Below are 19812 nucleotides of genomic sequence, written 5' to 3' on the forward strand. Positions count from 1 at the left end.
GTAAATTTAGAGATAAATTGCAATTTAATGGGATTTTCATCTAGTTGTGCTTTAGCCATCACAGTACTGATAGTACCATTTTATGATATGACACTGTCCAGAAATATGCAAAAAGTGAAAAATAGGTGTCTGATGTCTCTGTGACAGCTGCTATATACTCCAAAATTGGCATCCTGTTTTGCAATTTCCATAAAACCTCCTCACATATTCCTTCTCCCGCATCTGGGATACATGACCTTTTAGAGGACAAGTGCAATCAGAATTTCATCACTTGGCAGTTTCCAAAAAGACACAAATTTGTTCTTCTGAGAAGAAACTAAATTGATGCATTCACACTATTGTATCTCATAATTGAAAACTTTTGTGTGGCCTCCATTAAATTTATTACTGAATAAACGATTCATGATGGACTCCATTTTAAATAAGAGAAGAACTGGGGCATCAAGGTTTGTACCTATACCTTAACTGGTCATATATGTGCTCATGGAACTTCAAGGAAGGATGTATTAAGTGAGACAATCTATCAGTGTTTTGTACCAAGTAATCATTTTTTGCTTTATATTTGTTTATACTGTCCTAGCATAATGAATTTTTTTTCTCACTAAAATGTCAAACAAACCAAACCTTGTATGCACATAAACAATTTTGACCAGTGTTCCTGAGTTTTTATCATTTTCCTGGATTGAGATATAAGAGAGCAAAAAATACTAGTGTCTGCCAGATGGGAATAGCCACAGAAGGCACAATTTTAGCAGGAATGACATATGCTTTTATTCTATGTCTCTTTTCTAAAGTATGGCAGAAAGGCAAGATGGATTAAAGAAGGTTACATACAGAAAGGGAATAGTCAGACTGGCATTGTCCAGCTATCTCCTTTTGATCATTCTCTAAAGGTCATTTCCAGTTTGCTAAAGTTAATGCAGCCTGCACACTAAACTGAGGTAAAACTGCAGTTAAAAACAGTTGCAGCTTCCTGATTGTCTTTCATGGATTTCTTGCACTGTGTAGACAGCAAAGAGCTTTCTACACTTTCCCTACCAGTAAAGAGCTTTATACACTTTCCTGATGGTTGACATAGTTTAGCTTGTAATATCAAGCATTAAGAGAATTTTTCTTTGCATAAAGAGACATCTGTTTTTCTCCTTCCCCTTTTCAGAGCTGACTTTGATGATTCTGCAACCTATTCAGCAGTTGCAACAAACGTCCACGGTCAGGCATCAACTAATTGTGCTGTGATTGTGCGAAGTAAGTCCTACTTCATATTTAGAACAATAAATAAATATAATGCTCACGTCATTGAATGTTTCTTCTATGTTTATTCATAGGGTTCAGAGAGGAGGAAGAGCCTCACCCAGCTGCGCTAATGCCCTTCCACTGTAAGCCTTTTTTTTCTATTTGCTTAGATAATTTATGTCCTCTTGTCAGGGCAATGTTTTACAGATGAGAAAACTGGATACAACTTGTTTCTTCTGACTTTGCTTTCTAAGTATTGAGTTACAGTAGGAGCTGTCCAGATACTCCTGCTTTCCTGGTTAAATTTCTAGATCAGCATACAATATAACAGAAAATTTCATCTCCTGCTCAGATCAGACACTAATCTGTGCCAAGTACAATTTACTTGTACTCAAGAACCCTTTCATTTTCTCATGCATAGTGCCCCTGTCACATGATGTTTGCTTCACCCACATTGATGTGCAGTTTCTGGAGAAGTTTGGAGTCACTTTTGCAACTGAAGGTGAAACACTGACCTTGAAGTGTTCTATGTTGATCACTCCAGAGTTGAAAAGGCTACGACCTCGTGCTGAGTGGTATAGAGATGGTAAGTTATTACACTGGATAGAATCTACCTGAAAAATGCTGGAGGAGACATTGAGGATGCAGGTGAGGTTTAGAGCGTTATATTCTCAGAATTAAATTTGGGATAGAGAAAAAAAATATCTCTAGTTAGAATTTATAGTCCTGCACTCTCAATTAAGTGACTTGGTCAACAATTTTTGAGCACACATTAATAGCAGCAGGAGGTAACCTCATATTGTGATAGTACAATAGTTAGAACATTTACTTGGAAGAGATCTAAAGCCAGTTCTTAGATTTCAAAATTACTCATAGTTGAATACTGTGACCACTGAGCTGAAGGGTACTCACAGGGCAGTAAATTAAAGTTTGAAGTACTGAGGTATGGCTCTCCCCTTCATCTTGCTCCAGCATTTATTGTGAATTTTATATTAAAATCATATTAAATCAGTTAGGCAATACTTATAGAAGCCAGGCCTGATACACATATGTTTGCTCTGCTTTTTATGTGCCATGTTAATGGGTTTCTTCCTTGTCTCTTTTGTCTGTGAAAACCTGTGTCATGCCAAGTGAAACAGTCTTACCTTGAAGCACTCAGAACAACATTGCTAAACTTATCATATACTGGGGTGACTGGTACACAAACCCTGGATGAGTACTGTTTGTTCACTGCAGCAAAGAAGGGTTTTAAAATATAAAATTAGCTACTTAGAGCTTAGGATAGCAGCCTGTTGTCGATATTTAACCCACCACTTTTCATCAACCACAACCTGTGTAGGATTGTAAAATAATTATTCTACCTGAAGATTTAAGGAACGCCTTGGCTATTTTTGAGTGGTTAGACCTTTCCCCAGATGGACCACATTTGAGAATGGTGGACTTCCAAGACTGGTGTTCAGACTGGTCCCAAAAAAATTGGCAGAAATTTCCATAGTGGATAAAATGTGATGAATAAACTAAGAAATTACAGTAAGATTAATAAGGCAGTCAAGAAAATTCAAGATTACAAAAATCAGAAGAAGAACCATTTTGTTACTGCTTTTTGTGCCTTTTGTTTCATGTACATTATGGTTTTACACAGATTCACATCTGATTCTTCAGGGAAAAACTGCTACTGAATTTTTCATTCCTATTTTTCTGTCATTGTGGATACTTCCTTGTGATGAGCTATTAGATGTCACTAAAGTAAAAAATATGAGATAATGAAAATTACTTTTTCTGTTTGAATAACCTAAAATCTAAGGCTGATACTTTAATTCAGATTCTGTTCCCACTGAAAGATACAGGAATTTTGCTATATGCTTCAGGATTTTAAAAAAAAATCTCTTACTTCACTCTCAGATGAACCATCAGATGATAGTTCATCATTTTCAAGGGTACCTTTGCTTTGTGTCTTACTGGGTGCAGTTTCACAAAGTGCCAAATCTCTCAAATTCTAGATCTGAAACTTCAGCTAAGAAGAACTTTTAATTTTCAAGGAATGTGTAGTACTGTTCCACTTTTCATTGGACATGAAATTTTCTTGCACTATGAACCAAAGCTCATGACTCTTTTTCTTTGTTCTTTTATAATGACAAGATAATTCCTTGATATGTAACAGTACTATGATCTTTTTTTCTCCCCTTATTTAACTTAATAAGTCCTTATTTGTGAAAACTTGAGATGAAAACTTGTTCTCTTTTAAGCCAATAGATTTTTGGTAGGGAGTCAGATAGGTGTTCATCCCATTATTCTACTTCTGTGAAATAAGATGTTACATACAAGCTCAGATTTTTCCTTCATTCCAAGTACGTGGATCACAATATTTCCAAGACGTATACAGATGCATTAACTGGCAGAACTTTTTCCAAAACTCAGCAGGAATTCATGCATTACAAACCTTTGTTATGTGCTACAGTTCCTTGTGTTGAGTCCCTTGAGAGCTGGAAGCAATGCATAAATATGAGCAATGAGGAGTTAATAACTTGTCCAACCTCATGTGCTTAAGACATTCTGGTTCTTTAGAGAGATAATATTTAATTCTGCTCTTGCATTAAGACTGTACTCTGTTGAATTATGAGTGGGTCTTGAGTCTTCGAAGAGACAGGAGCTGTTGTTGTGAAGTTGTTTATTGCATGAATACAGCAGCCTCGAAGGCGAAGAGTTGAGAGTATCCAGGTCTGTGCTAAAAGCTTTCTGGCATAGAGTCCCGATGTTCCGAGCAGAAGCAGCAGAAGCAGTAGCAGTTAGCAGAAGTTACTGCCGCCTCGTTTGCATCCCAGTACAGGGGGATTTTATTCATGAATCATGCAATCGGCTGAAAACACGATTCTAAAGCATTCTTTCTGCACCTATCCAACCTTAATTCTAATGTGTGGAAGTAGTGTCAATTCTTACACAAAATCTGTGCACGTAGTTCTATCTGTTCATGCAAATCTGTTCTATCTAGAAATGCAAGCAATGTTCTGCTATGTTTTCCTTATGTCTGGAGCTAAATTAATTTTCTGAAAGGTAACACTTCTGAACTTTAAAGTAGGCTTCAGGGCTTTTTACTAGCTAACACAGTCTCGTAAGGCACTTAAGATATGTTTCTACTCACTTAAAACTGAAACTTACACTTCTACTTCATGTCTGTGTGGTTTAATATATTCCAGTTTCTCTAAAGGTTCCAATTCAGTCACTGCCCTCCTTTCTCTCTCTGAGGGACTCAGAGAGGCTTCTGTTTCATGCATTCTAACAGTACTCTTCCTAAAATTTTTCAGTTTGTGTTAATCAAATAATAGTAACTAAAGCCCTGAGATGGATATGTATGATTTACTTATAATTATACACAGGAGAGGTATGTGTTTATCTAGTATAAATAATGTTCACACTAGTGAGCCTTACTGAGGGTATCTAGTAGACTCCTAAGGGCATATAAGTCAGCTCAGTGAAATCCTCTGAACTGATTTGGGATTTCACAAACATGAATATGCCTATTATTCATGGCCCACTTAGAACAATTTAGGATACTGAAAGAACCAGTCAAGATACTGAAAGAACAAAATCAAAATAATGCCTCAGGAATGTATATCTAATCTGGACATGACTTCAGCTGATAATAGGAATTTTCCGTTATTGATCTCTAACGTAATATAAATACTATAAAGCTTTGTGTACCAGCATTCTGCAGCCATTCATATTGTAATCTAGAATAAAATAATGGATTTCAGAAGGAAAAATCATGGAGTGAAGAATCTAGCTAAAATTTCAGCAGAACAAAAAAATAAATGATGAAAATAAATTTCAGTATATAGTAGTTGCCCGCTCTTTGTATGAATTTTAATCAAAGTCATGTATTAGGAAAATTATCTTACATATTATAAACAGCCTCTGAGGTTTGAGACACACTATTTCTGAGGATTAGTCTTCTGCAAGTAAATTCTGGGAAAAATAACAGAGCACAACACATGAATAGACTGTGAAGAGTGAGAACTTGTATTTGTGATATTATTGTGGCAGGCTTATGGATACTTGTTCTATTAGAACTTTTAAATATGTCCAAACTTTATTCTAATTGTCTTGCCTACAAAGTCATTCATCCAGACTGCATTAAAAAAAGCAGGCTTCTGTTAATTTCTGGTGAATCTTTGGCCTTGTGTGGGGAAGAGAAGTTTTTCTGCCCTTACCAAACACAACTGCCTCCTCAATTGTATCAGGTACACTTAAAGAATGGAAATGGGTCATTCTGGCCTTAGTAGCATTACAGGCTTGCCTATATTTCTATATACTCAAACAATGGTGGCTACCAATCCACTGAAACTTTGAGTCTAAATAAGTGACCAGCTTTTCAGAGATGCTGGTTAATCAATATTTTTATGCTTAGGATTTTCTGCAGAGCTCATGCATTGGTTAAAGTTTCTAGATGAAGATATTTTCTGATTTAATTTAAAGTACATCATGTCTCTCTACACAAGTCTGAGTACCATTGTGGCAGGCATGACAGAAAGGGGACAGGAAGGAATGTGATGGAATTTAGTTTGTGTGCTTCTCATAAAACCACTACATGCTTAGCTGATTATGCAATTTACTGCTGCAAGATTAAGTAGCTTGTGTCTTGCACATGCTTTGTTATTGAAATGTGTGTCATGTTTTATACCTGCTTATGAAACTCAGCTGGTAGGTGAGAGCACTGATTCCTTTGCAAATGTTTGAGTGTCAGCTCCAAAATCTATTTAAGCTATAGAATAATGAACATTCATAGATATTCAGATCTTTTAAATACAGTTCTGCTGCATTGATTACAATAAATTTGTATGTGATTTGCCTTAGGGAGTTAAAAAATCAAAAATAATCCAATCAGTTATTTAAAAGGATGACATGAGAAAGTCCCTTGCCTAGCATAAAGCATCCTGTTCACTTTTTGCTCTGGTTTCACTAGGTAATCAGATTAATATGCATTAATCATGGGTCACCACCTCTCACCTTTGAGAGGTTTAAATTTAATTTAATTCAATGCTTAACAGGCATGCCTTGAAGATCAAAGTTTGGTGTATATTTATAGCAGTTTTCGGATTAAATTAAAATCTATTTTTTTAAATTTGGAAGAAAAAATTGAGTAAACTGGAATTTGACCTGAACAGCAAGCAAAACTTATTAAAAATGAAACAAGGTCCCACCCTGCATTCATTATAGGGTATGGCAGGTTTTCATGTTAGTATTTCTAAGTGTGAGTAACATTTTTGTCTCTTAGTGTATTCAAAAGAATAGCGATAGAAATTTTGTGGTTGGCACTGCATAGTATATTACTAGACCTCATGTTCTCTAAAAGTCACTGATCAAATAATTTTAGAGAGATGCAGCTTACTCTCTGTAGAGTTTCCATGGCATCCAAAGCACTATAATTCTGAATAAAACTGGCATAAATATTAGTTTGTGTCCCTGGTTGGCAGAGAACTGCACTAGGATGAAGGCTGTTCTAGCAGCACAGTAACGTGTCTGATGGGTCTTCTCTTCCAGATGTGCTGCTAAAGGACTCCAAGTGGACACAGCTGTATTTTGGAGAAGGCCAGGCAGCTCTTTCCTTTTCTCATCTGAACAAAGATGATGAAGGTTTATACACCCTGCGCATGGTTTCAAGAGGTGGAATCAGTGAATGCAGTGCATTCCTGTTTGTAAGAGGTAAACTTTTAATCTGGTTCTTGAGGAGAAATTAAAAAACATTATGCAGTTTAGTTTTATGAAAAAGACCTGTGTAATAACTGAAGTATGAAAGAAATTTAGCCCTGTGGAATTTCATAGTAATTTCATTTGTATATAGTAGTCTGTACTAAAAACCAGTCACCTCACATGAATGGGGAGCTTCAAGAGGAGCATGCTCCTGATGACATTTTGTTCCCTGGAGAAGCAGAGAAACAGTACTTGTGAAGAAACAACTAATTTCTTTATTTTTCACCTCCTTTCCTGGTAGGAAATAAACATCTTTGCATACAATCAGTTCTCACTGTAATGGTTTTGGCTTTAGAGATTAGACATTGGGATGAGCCTTGTTGGGCATTCTTGTATCTTGTGCCTGGTCTTAGGGATACGTGTAGGAGAAAGCCAAAGAAATATTCCCACCACTATACCAGTCATAGTCATGTCATTAATCAGTAAGAAACTAGCTGACTGAAGAAATGCAGTTTTCGAAAGAGACATAGATAAAAGGAGGTAAACGTATTAAAATAGAATAAAGGTTAGAATTTTTCATCACATTTCCATGCACAGCTCTCAGTGAAGTAAAAATGAACTTCTACATGTACCTGTGAGCAGAACTTAGTATTCAATTTTATATTTTTTCATTGAAAGATAAAAATATTTCTGGTTGAGCAGTTCTTTCACTCAAATACATTGGACAACATCCTTGATGTGGGCAAACTAGAACTGCCCCACTGAGGCCACTGTAGCTGTATTAATTTTAAACCTTGTTCTTCTTGGAAACATATTAGAGCATATGTGCCTTGTGAGAGTGTCATCCAGACAGTTTGTGTGGGGTACAGGTAGTGAATGTCTTTTTCAGAGGTCTGAAATCCAACTGCCTCACTGGAGTAGTGCAAGGGCTTCATCAGCTTTGCAGTATGTCTTGAACAAGCCACTCTGGCATCCTGATCTCATTAGGAAAATGAGATCAATTTGCTAAAGCTATTTCTGTCCAGGTTACATTCCACAAAAGACATTATTCAGGTGAAAAACACCCACTAATATATAAAAAATTTTTCTTAGAAGTTTTTGTTGTAGTGATGGCTAAATTTTAGGCATCTCTCTTGTCTATTTTATACTATATGTGATGCCTTTGCATGCCCAGGACCCTGGCCTTGTGCCATGTCCTCTGGAGTCTCTAGTGTTGTCTGTTGGCCATTCTCTTGCCTTTTTTCATAAGGGCTGTGATCTGATACTGAGCATGAACTAATTCACAACTGATTTGGTTTAGACTCTATAAATTTAGGCTCTCTACAGGGTATTTTTTTGTTATAGAAATCTTCCTTTGAAGGGAGAGAACTTTACCTGTTAAGAGATTTCATTAGGAGTTGTGGGTCCAGATTAGTCAATATCTCTCAAAATTAAGCCACAAAAAGGTATCTTAAAGGTGGTATTTAGGACTATAAACAAACCATTGCGTTATAAATGTTCCAGGAGTTTGCAAATTTTTCATTCTTAAAGAGATTTTTTTTCCTAATCTGCATGTTTTTTATTGAGTACCTTGGTCTGATTGGTAACACACTGAGTCACAGCTTTCAGTGTGACAGAGCATCAAAAACACATGGGTGGGTTAAGCTTTTAATTCTCATGAAAAACAAGATGTTTTTGGTTCCTAAAAAGCTTTTCTGTTCTCAAAAATATCCTTGAACATTTTGTCTGTATAAGAATATAGACATTATGGTTCTGAATCATTTTTGCAGTGAATTAGTACATCATGAAATGTTTGGGCTTCCATTCATATAAACAAGTAGCACAATTAATTGAAAATATACTCTTTGACTTTTTGATGTGTATCAGAGGAGTTGAAGTCAAAACCAATTTATTTTAATTTGTGGTCCAGATGCTGATGCATTGATCGCAGGAGCACCAGGGGCACCAATGGATGTTAAATGCCATGATGCTAACAGAGACTATGTTATTGTTACCTGGAAACCACCGAATACAACCAGTGAGAGCCCTGTTATTGGATATTTTGTTGACAAGTATGTAAATATTAGCATTTATTTGATTTTGTTAATTGCCAGAAATATGTATATAATGAAGAGAAAAAAATACCATTATATCCTTTCAATGTGTGTGTTCTCTGGATGTATTTTTACAGACACTTGGCACTGAAACTCAGTTACACACTGCGTTAAATTACGAGATTGTTCCCTGGCAAACTTTTGGCCCAGATGATTTAGTACTTTCACAGGCAATTCTGGGCATAGTCTGGGAATTAGCAGGGGCTGGAGGCCATTCCAAGTAATATTTGCAGGCAGACACATTTTATCATATGCTTAAAACGTTCAATAGTATAGATATGGGCACATCAGAGAATGAGCCCTGACAGTATTTAATTTATAAAAGCTAGAATTCATGGGCATCTTGAATTAGATTTAGCCTCTTTAATCTCTATACTGCAGAAGCTGAAACCTAGGAGTTATTACATTATGTTTTTATTTCTTTCTTAAATGTAGTACATCAGGAGTTCAAGGCCTGGACTCCTGGGAGTTGGTAGTTTAAATCAGACTGGCAGGCTTCTGTCCCTCAGTGAGCTTTGCATTTTGCTGGGGGTTTAGTTCAGTGCAGGCAGCTGGTGAGCAGGGGATCCAAGCACTGTTTTTTATGTTTTGTTCTTGCTCCTTGTAGCCAGAGCAGATCATCTGATCCTTCGTGTCTGAAACTGTCAGTCAGCAAAGCCTTACTGAAATGATTTCATCATGTATACTGCTGTGCACTTAAAAGCAACATTTGCAGCTCATTGCTATTTGCTTCCCTGTCATTTGGTGTAATTCAAAGATAACTGTCTGGGAATAACTGGAAAAATAGAGGTTTATGAATGGCAGTCAGTATGAGGAAATTAACTTGAGACCTGGGGACTCTACCATCTATATCCAATTTATGCATAGATCATAGGAGTATTTCACCTATATTGTGTATCATCTAGTCAGATGTGCCATTTGACATGTTGCTTGTATCACTGCGGTGCCAAGGAGCTCTTGATCATGACATGACGGTTTTCTGGTACAGTCAGGGCAACAGAGAGTTTTCTACACAAAAGTTTATATTAGTAGGACACAAACTGTATATGTACACACAAAGGACTCAGCATGAGAATATCACTCTTCTTCTTGATGACTCCTATACTCTGTGGCCCAGTCATTTTGGGAGGGAAAGACACCAAGAAGTTTACCTGAAAATATGAAATGAAAATCATTAGGTGAATCTTGCAAATTCATCATGTTCTGTGGAGATGAATATTAAAAATGAAAGTGAATAATTTATTCTTTACATGACAAGGAAAAAAACCAAACAGAAGGGAAGCAGATAGATTTGAAAAGGCCAAAAACCATGGAAGAAAAGTGATCTTTGCATTATGAAAAAAATATGAACAGAGTGGGGCTGACCAGAGAAAGTGTATAAAGTGTGTGACTTTCATTAATGAGGTATATGGTTTATCTCCTCAGTCTAGCAAAGGTGACTTCTGTGGTTCTGACCTGGTGTGGGTTTCATGGGGCATATTTATTGTGAGGTGATACTAACAAAGTCTGCCTTCTGCTATTCCAAGATGTGAAGTAGGTCTGGAGAACTGGGTCCAGTGCAATGATGCTCCTGTAAAAGTCTGCAAGTATCCTGTGACTGGTCTTCAAGAGGGACGGTCGTACGTGTTCCGTGTGAGAGCAGTGAACAGTGCCGGCATTAGCCGGCCTTCTCGAGCCTCCGAACCAGTTGCAGCACTTGACCCCCTTGACCTGGAGAGAACACAAAGTAGGTTATTCAAGGCTTCTTTAAAAAAAAAAAAAAAACTAAATTAGGATTCCGTTTTCCCAGTTAACCTAAGGAGAAGAGTTTATTTCTTCCTTTGATTGAATATCTCACTGCAGTCTGCAAAGCAGCATTATAAGAGCTTCTTCATGAATAGAGCAAGCCAGCTTACCCTGGGGAGTAGTTTTATTGATTTAGCCTTGTCCTAAACCCCTGTGCAGATTCTGTATATCAGGTACTTGCACATCTTCTGTTTCACGTGCTCCTTTTGGTCAGAGGGGAATTTAAGTAATTATGAATACCTTAAAGCACTGCCCCAGTGTTGCCTGTAAAATCTGAGCTGAATATGCTCAGATTTCCTTTATATGTGTTTTATGTATGTGTGTGTGCTTTATGATTAATTCCTATAAAAAAAGTGAACTTCATGACACAATTGATTACTAATCTGCCTCAAATCTATCTACTGTGACTATGACTCTTGCTATTTAGCACATCTTTGAATAGTACTGTCCTATCATGCCCTGCTTTCCTATGAAAGTGAAAAAACCAGTATATGACTTCAAGTTGACTCTATCTGGGAAAAGATTTAATAACAACATTATAGAAACAGAGGTATACAGGCTTTTGAACACATGAAAAACAATAATTTGCAAAATTTGTAAATATATTGAACTAGTTTGAGAAACTAATTGAATATTTTGATTAACAGTTGTTCATGTGGATGAAGGGAGAAAGATTGTGATCAGTAAGGATGACCTTGAAGGTATGTAGAATTTCTGCAATTTCACTACATCTGCTTATTCACCAGGAATTTTGCATCATAGCTAGAAACATAACTTGAAAAGAAATCCATCTAGTGATAAAGTCTCTATATTAAGAAATACATCCACATTATGACTTGCAAGGTTGAAAGAACACAAGAGAGGAGTAATGTCTAAAAAGATAGAGAACATCGCACTCTCAACAGCAAAACTTTTATATGTCAACAGCATTTTGTCACTTTTTTGCTTTTACTAGTGCTAAGCTGACTTAAATGGCTGAACATTTAAATGCCCATTTGACTGGGCATTTGATTGCTCATATTTCCTCTCTTTCATACTTAGCTTTCTGGGAGCTAAGTATAGTTTTTAAACTGATTTTGACTATTTGAGCAAGTTATGGCCATTCTCATAAAAACTTGCACAATCCATCTCAGTTCTTTAAATAATATATATCTACCTGAATACGGAGGTTATTCTTAAGGTTAAAAGTATAGACTAAATAGTGTTTTTCCTCAGGAGAATTGGAGACATCCCTGACAACTTTTGAGACAAAGTTTGAATTTTTTCTGGTTTTGGTTGTTTCTCTATGGAATGATTTGTCTTTTATACTTGAATAATGACTTTCTTTACACTTAAACTGTTAAAATTATTAACTACATTGGATCAAAATTAAAAAAAAAAGTGTCTGAGAACAAATGTAGCTTGAAGGAGAATCAGACATTAAATGGCTTTCCTGGAGCATGGACAGGACAGATGAAGTTTCTCTATTTTTATAATAGTATAATAATAACCCTAAATTTAGGGTTTTATAATAACCCTAAATTAATTGATATGGGTATTACAGGATCAGAGGCACATCACAATATCAGATTGTAATTGTCTTCTTTGGCTTCACAGATCATTCTTCTGCTCTCAGGATTGCCTTAGAATGATCAGGTCCAGTAAATGGCCACTCTGGAATAGTCATAAATAATGATATTTGGACTTCTGTCACATGAATATTCATATTTAATAGAGTATAAATATTGAAATATAATTTTTTATGTAAATCACTACTTTCATCTGCAAGATTGGAGACTATTTCTGAAAGAGCACAGGTGGTTTTCCTTTTTAGTGCAGGCTGATATCCCATTCTGGCAACCATTCTCTACTGCCATGTTATATCATTACAAAGTATGGAAGCTTTTGGTTTTTCAAGAATGAAAGAAAACATGTTGAGATTTTGTTACCTGGAATCACTTGGAAGCCTTTTGTCTTAATGCTGTGAAGGATTATTTTAATTTTCTTGACTATATGTCATCAATTTCATCTTAAACTCAGCTGATTCATGTATCTTTCTGAAAGAAAAAAATAGATTTGTAGGAAATCAAGTATAGAAAGCATTGTGAGAAATAAATTTTCATTGGATATGTCAGTTTGCTTTAAAAAAGGTTTGGTTTTGATTTATGATGAAATAGTATTAGTGTAAATTTTGAGTCTGGTTCATTCTACAGAAATATATATATAGTTTAAAATATCACTGCCATGATTTAGAGATTATTACTGAAATATTTTTCTCTTTTTTAAAAACAAACATTTAGAGGATATATGCTCTTTTATTAGCCTGAGAAGTAGAAAAATTTACCTTCAAAGAACAAAGATTTTTTCTTTTTCTATCACAAGCCACAAAGAAAAAATTTTTAGTTGTCTGCTGAGTTGCTACTTCTGACCTACTACCAAGTCAAAGCTTCTTCAGGGCTGTGTAGAGGTCCATCACAGGACCATCACAGGTCACTCTCCCATCTGGTGCTGTTTTACCCCATTGCAATCCCTTGGATAGCAGAACCAGCTTTTGCTCATTTTGCAGTCAGTGAGCAGGACCATGAAAGGAGCTGGCCCAGGGTAGGCAGGTTGGTTCTAACACTGCTGGTGACTCTGCAGAGTGAGTGGGGAGAGGGGTTTGATCAGGCCACACTATGTGGTAGGGCCATCAGAGGGCTGGTGACATATTTTTGTGTCTCTGATTCACAGATTTTAGAAATGCTTTAGACTATACAGCTGATAATGCCATTATGGATAAATTGCTCCTTTTTCCACTTTTCTATTTGTTTTAAAACTTCTTTTCTGATTGTACTTCTCTTTCAGCTATTTTTTTAAATTCTAATTTCTCATAATAAGTCTTTAGACTTCTGTCTTTGATCAAAAAATGTTGGTATATAGTGAGTAGGGTTTTACTAGGAGATTGAAGTAATTAAAATGTGATCAAAGAAAAAAGTATGACAAATGCACAAAGTTTCAGGGAGCACATTTGACCTTTACTGAAAGAGTAAGTAAGTAGCTATTAATACTGAAGTTTTATTTATCAAAATTTAATTGAAGTGATCAGGTGAACTGCACAGATGATATCACAGCCCCTAATAGCTGAGCATTGCAAAGTTGAATCAGAAAGATGAGCTGTACCCTGAATGCTGACCCAGGAGTTAATCTGCTGTTTAACACTTGCTGCATTTATTAATCTTACAGGGGATGTTCAGATTCCAAGCCCTCCCACCAATGTACATGCTTCAGAAATCAGCAAAACATATGTTGTACTCAGCTGGGATCCACCTGTTCCCCGTGGCAGGGAGCCACTGACGTATTTCATTGAGAAGGTACTGCAATGTATAATGGTGTTCTGTTGAAAGGTGCTTCATTGCTGTGGGCAGTCACACTCAAAGCATTTTCAGATCTGCAGAATGGGCAATAAAACTGTGGTCTTCCAGGATTTGGAAGTGGGATATTAGAGAAGCATGGATAATCAAATGTCTTACTGCAAGTTTTAATGAGCATTGAAATTCAAGGACCAGAGAAAAGTACTCCCCTATGCTATTTGCTTACTGCTGTCGAAATGGGAACAAATAACTATGTATGTAGCAGTTAAAAAAGAAAATAAATAAAAGAAACATCTATAGTTTTCACAATCCTATAGGCACAATTGTAAATTTTCAATCTCTCTGTAAAAAAGGGAAGTTTCTGTTAGTTCTGTGATAGAACAAGGAATAAACAGTAACTCATAATTTGATCCTCACTTTATGCAGGCTAATGGCAGCATCTACTATACACTGACATTTCCAATTTATCCCCTGTAAGGTCAGCAAAGAGGCAGATGCCTGTCTCAGGTTCACTGGTCCCTGGTACTCTGTGGCTGCCTTTCTCCTCTCTTTGAATTGAAAGGGGACTTCAGTGCTCACAGTATGAGAAGTTTGTTCTTCATCCACCTAAGTGAATAAAATTTAGATAAATCTCTTCCTGAACCATGTTTCTAAATTATATTGGGTTGGAGCAACTTGTTACAAAGCTTTCCTCGTAGGTAAAATGGGCCTCATACCTGACCTCTAAAACTGAGGTCAAGCTATACTTAGTTTTTACAAATTATGCCTCTAGCACATGCCCCCTCTTACCAGTCCACAAACACTAAACCTCTTCATAAAACTGCCACACGTTCAATTTGCACCATGAATATTGTAACAGCCTTTTCTCAGGCCCTTACTATGCCAATTTTTTTCTTTGCACATCTAAAATTCTGCACATCCCTCAACAATTTATTCCCCAGCTGTCCTGTTCATGTCACTCATTTTTTTGCAGCCCCTCAGCTTGTCTTTTCCCTCTCAGACAGACAAAAAGCCCCTCCACTTCAAAAGAACTCCATAGGCCATTTCTACACTCTTCATCATCATTACTTGCTGGATGTTGAACAAATTGATATAAAGTGAACACCACTCACTGGTTAAATTTTCCAGCAAGTGTGACCATTTCTCCCAGTCTGTCATATAGATTCAAAAGAAGTAATGAAAATTTTCATAGAAATAAGTATCTAGTTTTTCTTTCTATGTAATAAAATATAATCCTTTATTGCATTTATTCCCACTTACATATCTCTTGCTTATCTACACATTTCAGGAATATCGATGTAAGGATTTTGAACCAGCTCTTGTCATGGTAACACCTTATTAGTTCCAGAATATGCAGAAATAGCCCAAATAAAAAGCTCAGAGTTTTCCATTGAGTGGACACCTACATCTGGTTGGATGATTTCATTCTAAGAATGAATTAGAAAAGATACAGTATCTGCTTGTTTTATACAAATAAATTTATATAGCTCCAGAAACAGTACACAGTAAATGACAATGATGAAAAAATGTCTCATTTAAACATGAGACTTACTGAAGGAAAGTGAGAATAGGGACAGAAAGGCTATTATTAGAAAAAAGAGCTTCGTTGTACTAATTAATACCTGAATCTAAAATATTTTTGCATAAATAACTGGTATCTATGAACAGCTTAGTCAGTTCATAGGGGAATGTTTGTTTTTTGCTTTCCACTGTCATCTGTTAATTTTCAACAGTTTCTAACTATTTTATTTTAAATAAAGAAGATTCCATCCTGAAGAATAAAAATGTATTTGTAAAGCCTTCAGAGACACAAAAAGAAAATAATTTTCTATGTTCTCCTGAAATACTTTTTTGATAGATAAATCAAATCAAACTGCAGAACAAAATGCGATGCTGATTCTTTGTGAAAAGCAGAAATTTATGTTTTTCATGGCAAGAAGTAAAATGTATGGCAAAATAATATTTATTTCATATTTTAAAGCTTTTTATTCTGAAGAAAATTGATGTAATATTTCTTTTTTTTTTGTTGAGAACCGTAGGTGGGTTAGTACCTATGAGAAAGATTTTGATATATGGACTCCAGCTGTTTACATTATTATTTGTCTATTGTAGGTGTCATTATATAAAGGGTAGTTTCCAAGCACCCATGAAACACTGTTGCTCCTCTAAGAAATTCACACAGTCTATCAGATTTTGCTCCCAGACTTTATGTTCCAAAATTTTATAAACATATAATTTCTATGCACCTATCTACGTGCCAAGGAAATTTTCTTCAATCTGTTTATTAGGCACTTGAGTTTTACTGAAATTTCTGAAAGATTCCATGACTAATTTTTGGTTAGAGTAAACAGTTTATGTGGGAAATCAAATGGACAGCAGACTTTTCTCAGAGTACCGATTTTCTGGCTCTCCTCCATTTGCAGTTGTGGTGATGATAAGCTCAGCTGCTGCACTGAGAATACACAAAAGTAATTACTTTATTTGATGAATGCTTTTAGGGGACATGACCTTACCCAACAGAATAAATAAAGTTGTGAGTAAAGTAACATTTCCCTCCCTACCTTTCTACAGAGTTTGGATTAGGGCTTGTTTGTTTGACTCCAAACCTTTAGGTGTTCATGTGAGTTTTGCAGGACATGTAAGTAATTCTTTGGGGCCAATCACAGTTGACAGTCACAGCCCTGAAAGAAAGCTGGCTGTATGTACAAGTGTGCATGTATTGAAGCCGAGACAGGCAAGGAGACAGTGAGCTATTCAGATCTTTTTGTAGAGTAATGGAATGCAGCAGCAATGAGAATTTGCATATGTTTAAGTCAGGCATTTGAGAGTGATCCTTCTCTCATAGCTCTCAAATAAATTCATGACAGGATGCAATACAGCAATATGTTCAATTTTTGACAGTTCACAGAAATGATTCATGGCTTTTTTGTTGTTTTTTGTAGTCCATGGTTGGCAGTGGAAGTTGGCAAAGAGTCAATGCACAGGTTGCAGTAAAATCTCCTCGCTATGCAGTGTTTGACCTTGCAGAAGGAAAACCATATGTTTTCCGAGTGTTGTCAGCAAATAAAAATGGCATCAGTGATCCATCTGAAATCACAGAACCTATTCAACCACAAGATACTATTGGTAAGGTATTAATTGCAAGACATTAATATTAAAAACAATAGATATTTTACAAACTGGAAATGGACAACTCTCATTAGAGTATAACTATAATAATAGTAGTTGACTTTATTTGTGTTCAGTTCTGTGACGGATTTAAAAAAGCCAAGATGCTAAATTTTAGAGACTTCCCTGAATTTTCCTAGTGATCACAAGCCTTGCTACTGAAAACAATAATCAGTATAATTATTTTTAGCTATTCGCTCTTTAGTGTTCTAATAATGTGACATCAAAAAATAGGTTAATCACTAACTTTGATAATTATATTTGCTGGCTCAGGTAATTATATACTACCTTATTCCCTACAGTTTCATCTAGATAAGGTAACCTTTCATTTCTTTCTTAGCATTCTGAGTTGCAAATTGCTGCTAGTGCACTATTCCTCTGTCATACAGATGAGCAGACTTCAGGGAAAGATACAACTACATATTCAGTGGTGATTTTCCAAATGAAAATGAAGTGTCTATCTTGGGGTCACATTCAAAAACACAAATGAAAATTTAGGGAGTGGCTATTAATCTTGTTTTTGAAATATTTGTTTTGTTTTTGCAGTTTTACAGAAGCCACACACAACAGCTTGATGTATTAATTACTGTCACCTTAAGTGCACATATCTTACTAGTGCACTTTCTAGTAATATATAAAATACTTACAGTATCTGATATACCACAGTTAAAAATATAATCCATACTTTCAGCTTGATCTGTGACTACATGACAAAGAAAAGCATTTTTTGCTTTCATATATTCTTGATTTGATGTCTCATTAATGCATATAAATTATTTAAACTGTTCAACATTCCCCAAGGTAGGGAAGAAAAACACTGTATTTATTGCACTTAGTACAGAAAATCAGCTATCCCTTAGGGGTTAACACAACACCTTCTGCATGACTCACAGCTTTAAATTAGGCACAATGCAGAAGAATCTATTTTAAAGAGAAATTTCAGCACTATTTTCAGAGACAGAGTTTGCTACCTGAGCTAAAATATATCAGAAACACTTGGCTCCTTTTAGTTGCCAGCACTTAGTGTCATTTGATATTCTTAAGGGTGACAGGGACACCTTCATGGGGACAGAAATCATTACACAGTGAATGTTGGTACCTTATGAGCAGAAACTAAAGAATGGTTAGGACATCCTAGGCCATCCTAAATGATACTTAAAATCATGCAGTTTAATTGAGTGGTAAAGGAATATTCAGTTTGTGGTTAAAATCTCAATTTAGGTGTTTCCATGTAGGTATCTACAGGTGCAGTAGATGCTTCTGCTCTGACTGTGGCAACTGGAGCCTGGAATATAAGCTGGCTGATGTTGTCATAAGTTGCCCGACATCACCCAGCTGTACAGTGTCTGTTTTGGGGTGAGATGAATAATTTTCAGGACCCTACCAAGCACTGATGGAAGGCTCAGTTTAACTGGCCAAAGTGACATCTTTTTCAAATGCTTTCAGTTTGCCATTCCAGAGGACTGTAGGTACTATCTCCCGAGTCATGTCTGACAACTCCATGAAGAAGTGACAGATGGTCCAAAATGGCCCTAAATTGTTTGTGTAACTGAGTCAAGCCCTAGCTCTTTGACTACAGAGGCAGCTCAAGAATATGTGCTTGTAGACACACATAAAAGCCTAAATGTAGGTACATTTATCAGACTGAATCCATTTGATCTTACAAGTTTATTGCCTAAAGTATTTAAGTATTATTCTTTTTAATGTTGAAAGACTAAGTGGAAGACATGCTGCCTTTCTTTTGTTTCATGATGCATGCAGTTCTCTGCAGTATCAATCTGAGGAAACTAGAATATCTTCAAAAGGCGAGTACTGGGTGCTTGTCTTAACCTGATGTATTAGGCTGAGACCTTGCTTTATTTCTTGCATTGTGAAAGCTCAGACAGATATTTTATAGTGTACAGACTCTGTGCTGGTTCTTGCTAAGATTTTTTTTTTCCATTTGGATCTCAATATTTCTGGTTCTTTTTATGCACATTCATCTGTTTAGATCGGTGTAAACTGACAATGAACTTTCTTTGCATGTAAAGTAAACTGCATACTACAGTACATTGAGAGAGCTATAGTCAACAGATTGGAGGAAGCTTTATCCACTTTTACTTGGTGGTGTTGAGGTTGGTCCTGGAGTGCTGTTTCCCAGTTCTGACTTCCTTAGTCAACAGGGATTGTTGTAAATTGGAGAGGTCCTCTGTATGGCAACCAAGATGATCGAGGGATTAGAGAATATGAATGATTAGAGAGGTGTTTATTTAGTTTGAAGACTTACAAAGATGATGGTGTCAAACTTCTCAGCATTGTCAAATGGCAAATAAAGGCAAGAGCCAAAAATTGTAGCTTAGTAAATTCATTCTAGGCATACTCTTTTAACGAGAAAGGTGCAAGGTGCAAGAGTGCAGTGCTGGAAAAGGTTGTGCAGGTAAGCTGTGAAATCTCCATTGTCAGAAGGTTTCAAGACTCATACAAATCTGTGACTGACACACTGGTTTAGTGTTGGTGAGGATCCCACTCTCAGTGAT

General features: G+C 36.2%; 1 protein-coding gene across 2 annotated transcripts in view; it reads left to right on the top strand.

The window, feature by feature from the left end:
* Positions 1–19812, top strand: part of MYOM2 (myomesin 2) — a 76386-nt gene that overhangs the window by 20056 nt on the left and 36518 nt on the right. For both annotated transcript variants that reach the window (XM_058800910.1, XM_058800911.1), the window contains exons 8-16: positions 1157–1245; positions 1326–1376; positions 1655–1819; positions 6772–6933; positions 8831–8972; positions 10541–10740; positions 11447–11500; positions 14001–14128; positions 17071–17254. In XM_058800910.1, coding sequence (XP_058656893.1) covers positions 1157–1245; positions 1326–1376; positions 1655–1819; positions 6772–6933; positions 8831–8972; positions 10541–10740; positions 11447–11500; positions 14001–14128; positions 17071–17254 — 1175 coding nt within the window. The remainder of the gene's footprint in view (positions 1–1156; positions 1246–1325; positions 1377–1654; positions 1820–6771; positions 6934–8830; positions 8973–10540; positions 10741–11446; positions 11501–14000; positions 14129–17070; positions 17255–19812) is intronic.

Source organism: Ammospiza caudacuta, chromosome 3 (genome assembly GCF_027887145.1).
Source record: "Ammospiza caudacuta isolate bAmmCau1 chromosome 3, bAmmCau1.pri, whole genome shotgun sequence".
In the NCBI taxonomy this organism is placed as follows: Eukaryota; Metazoa; Chordata; class Aves; order Passeriformes; family Passerellidae; genus Ammospiza; species Ammospiza caudacuta.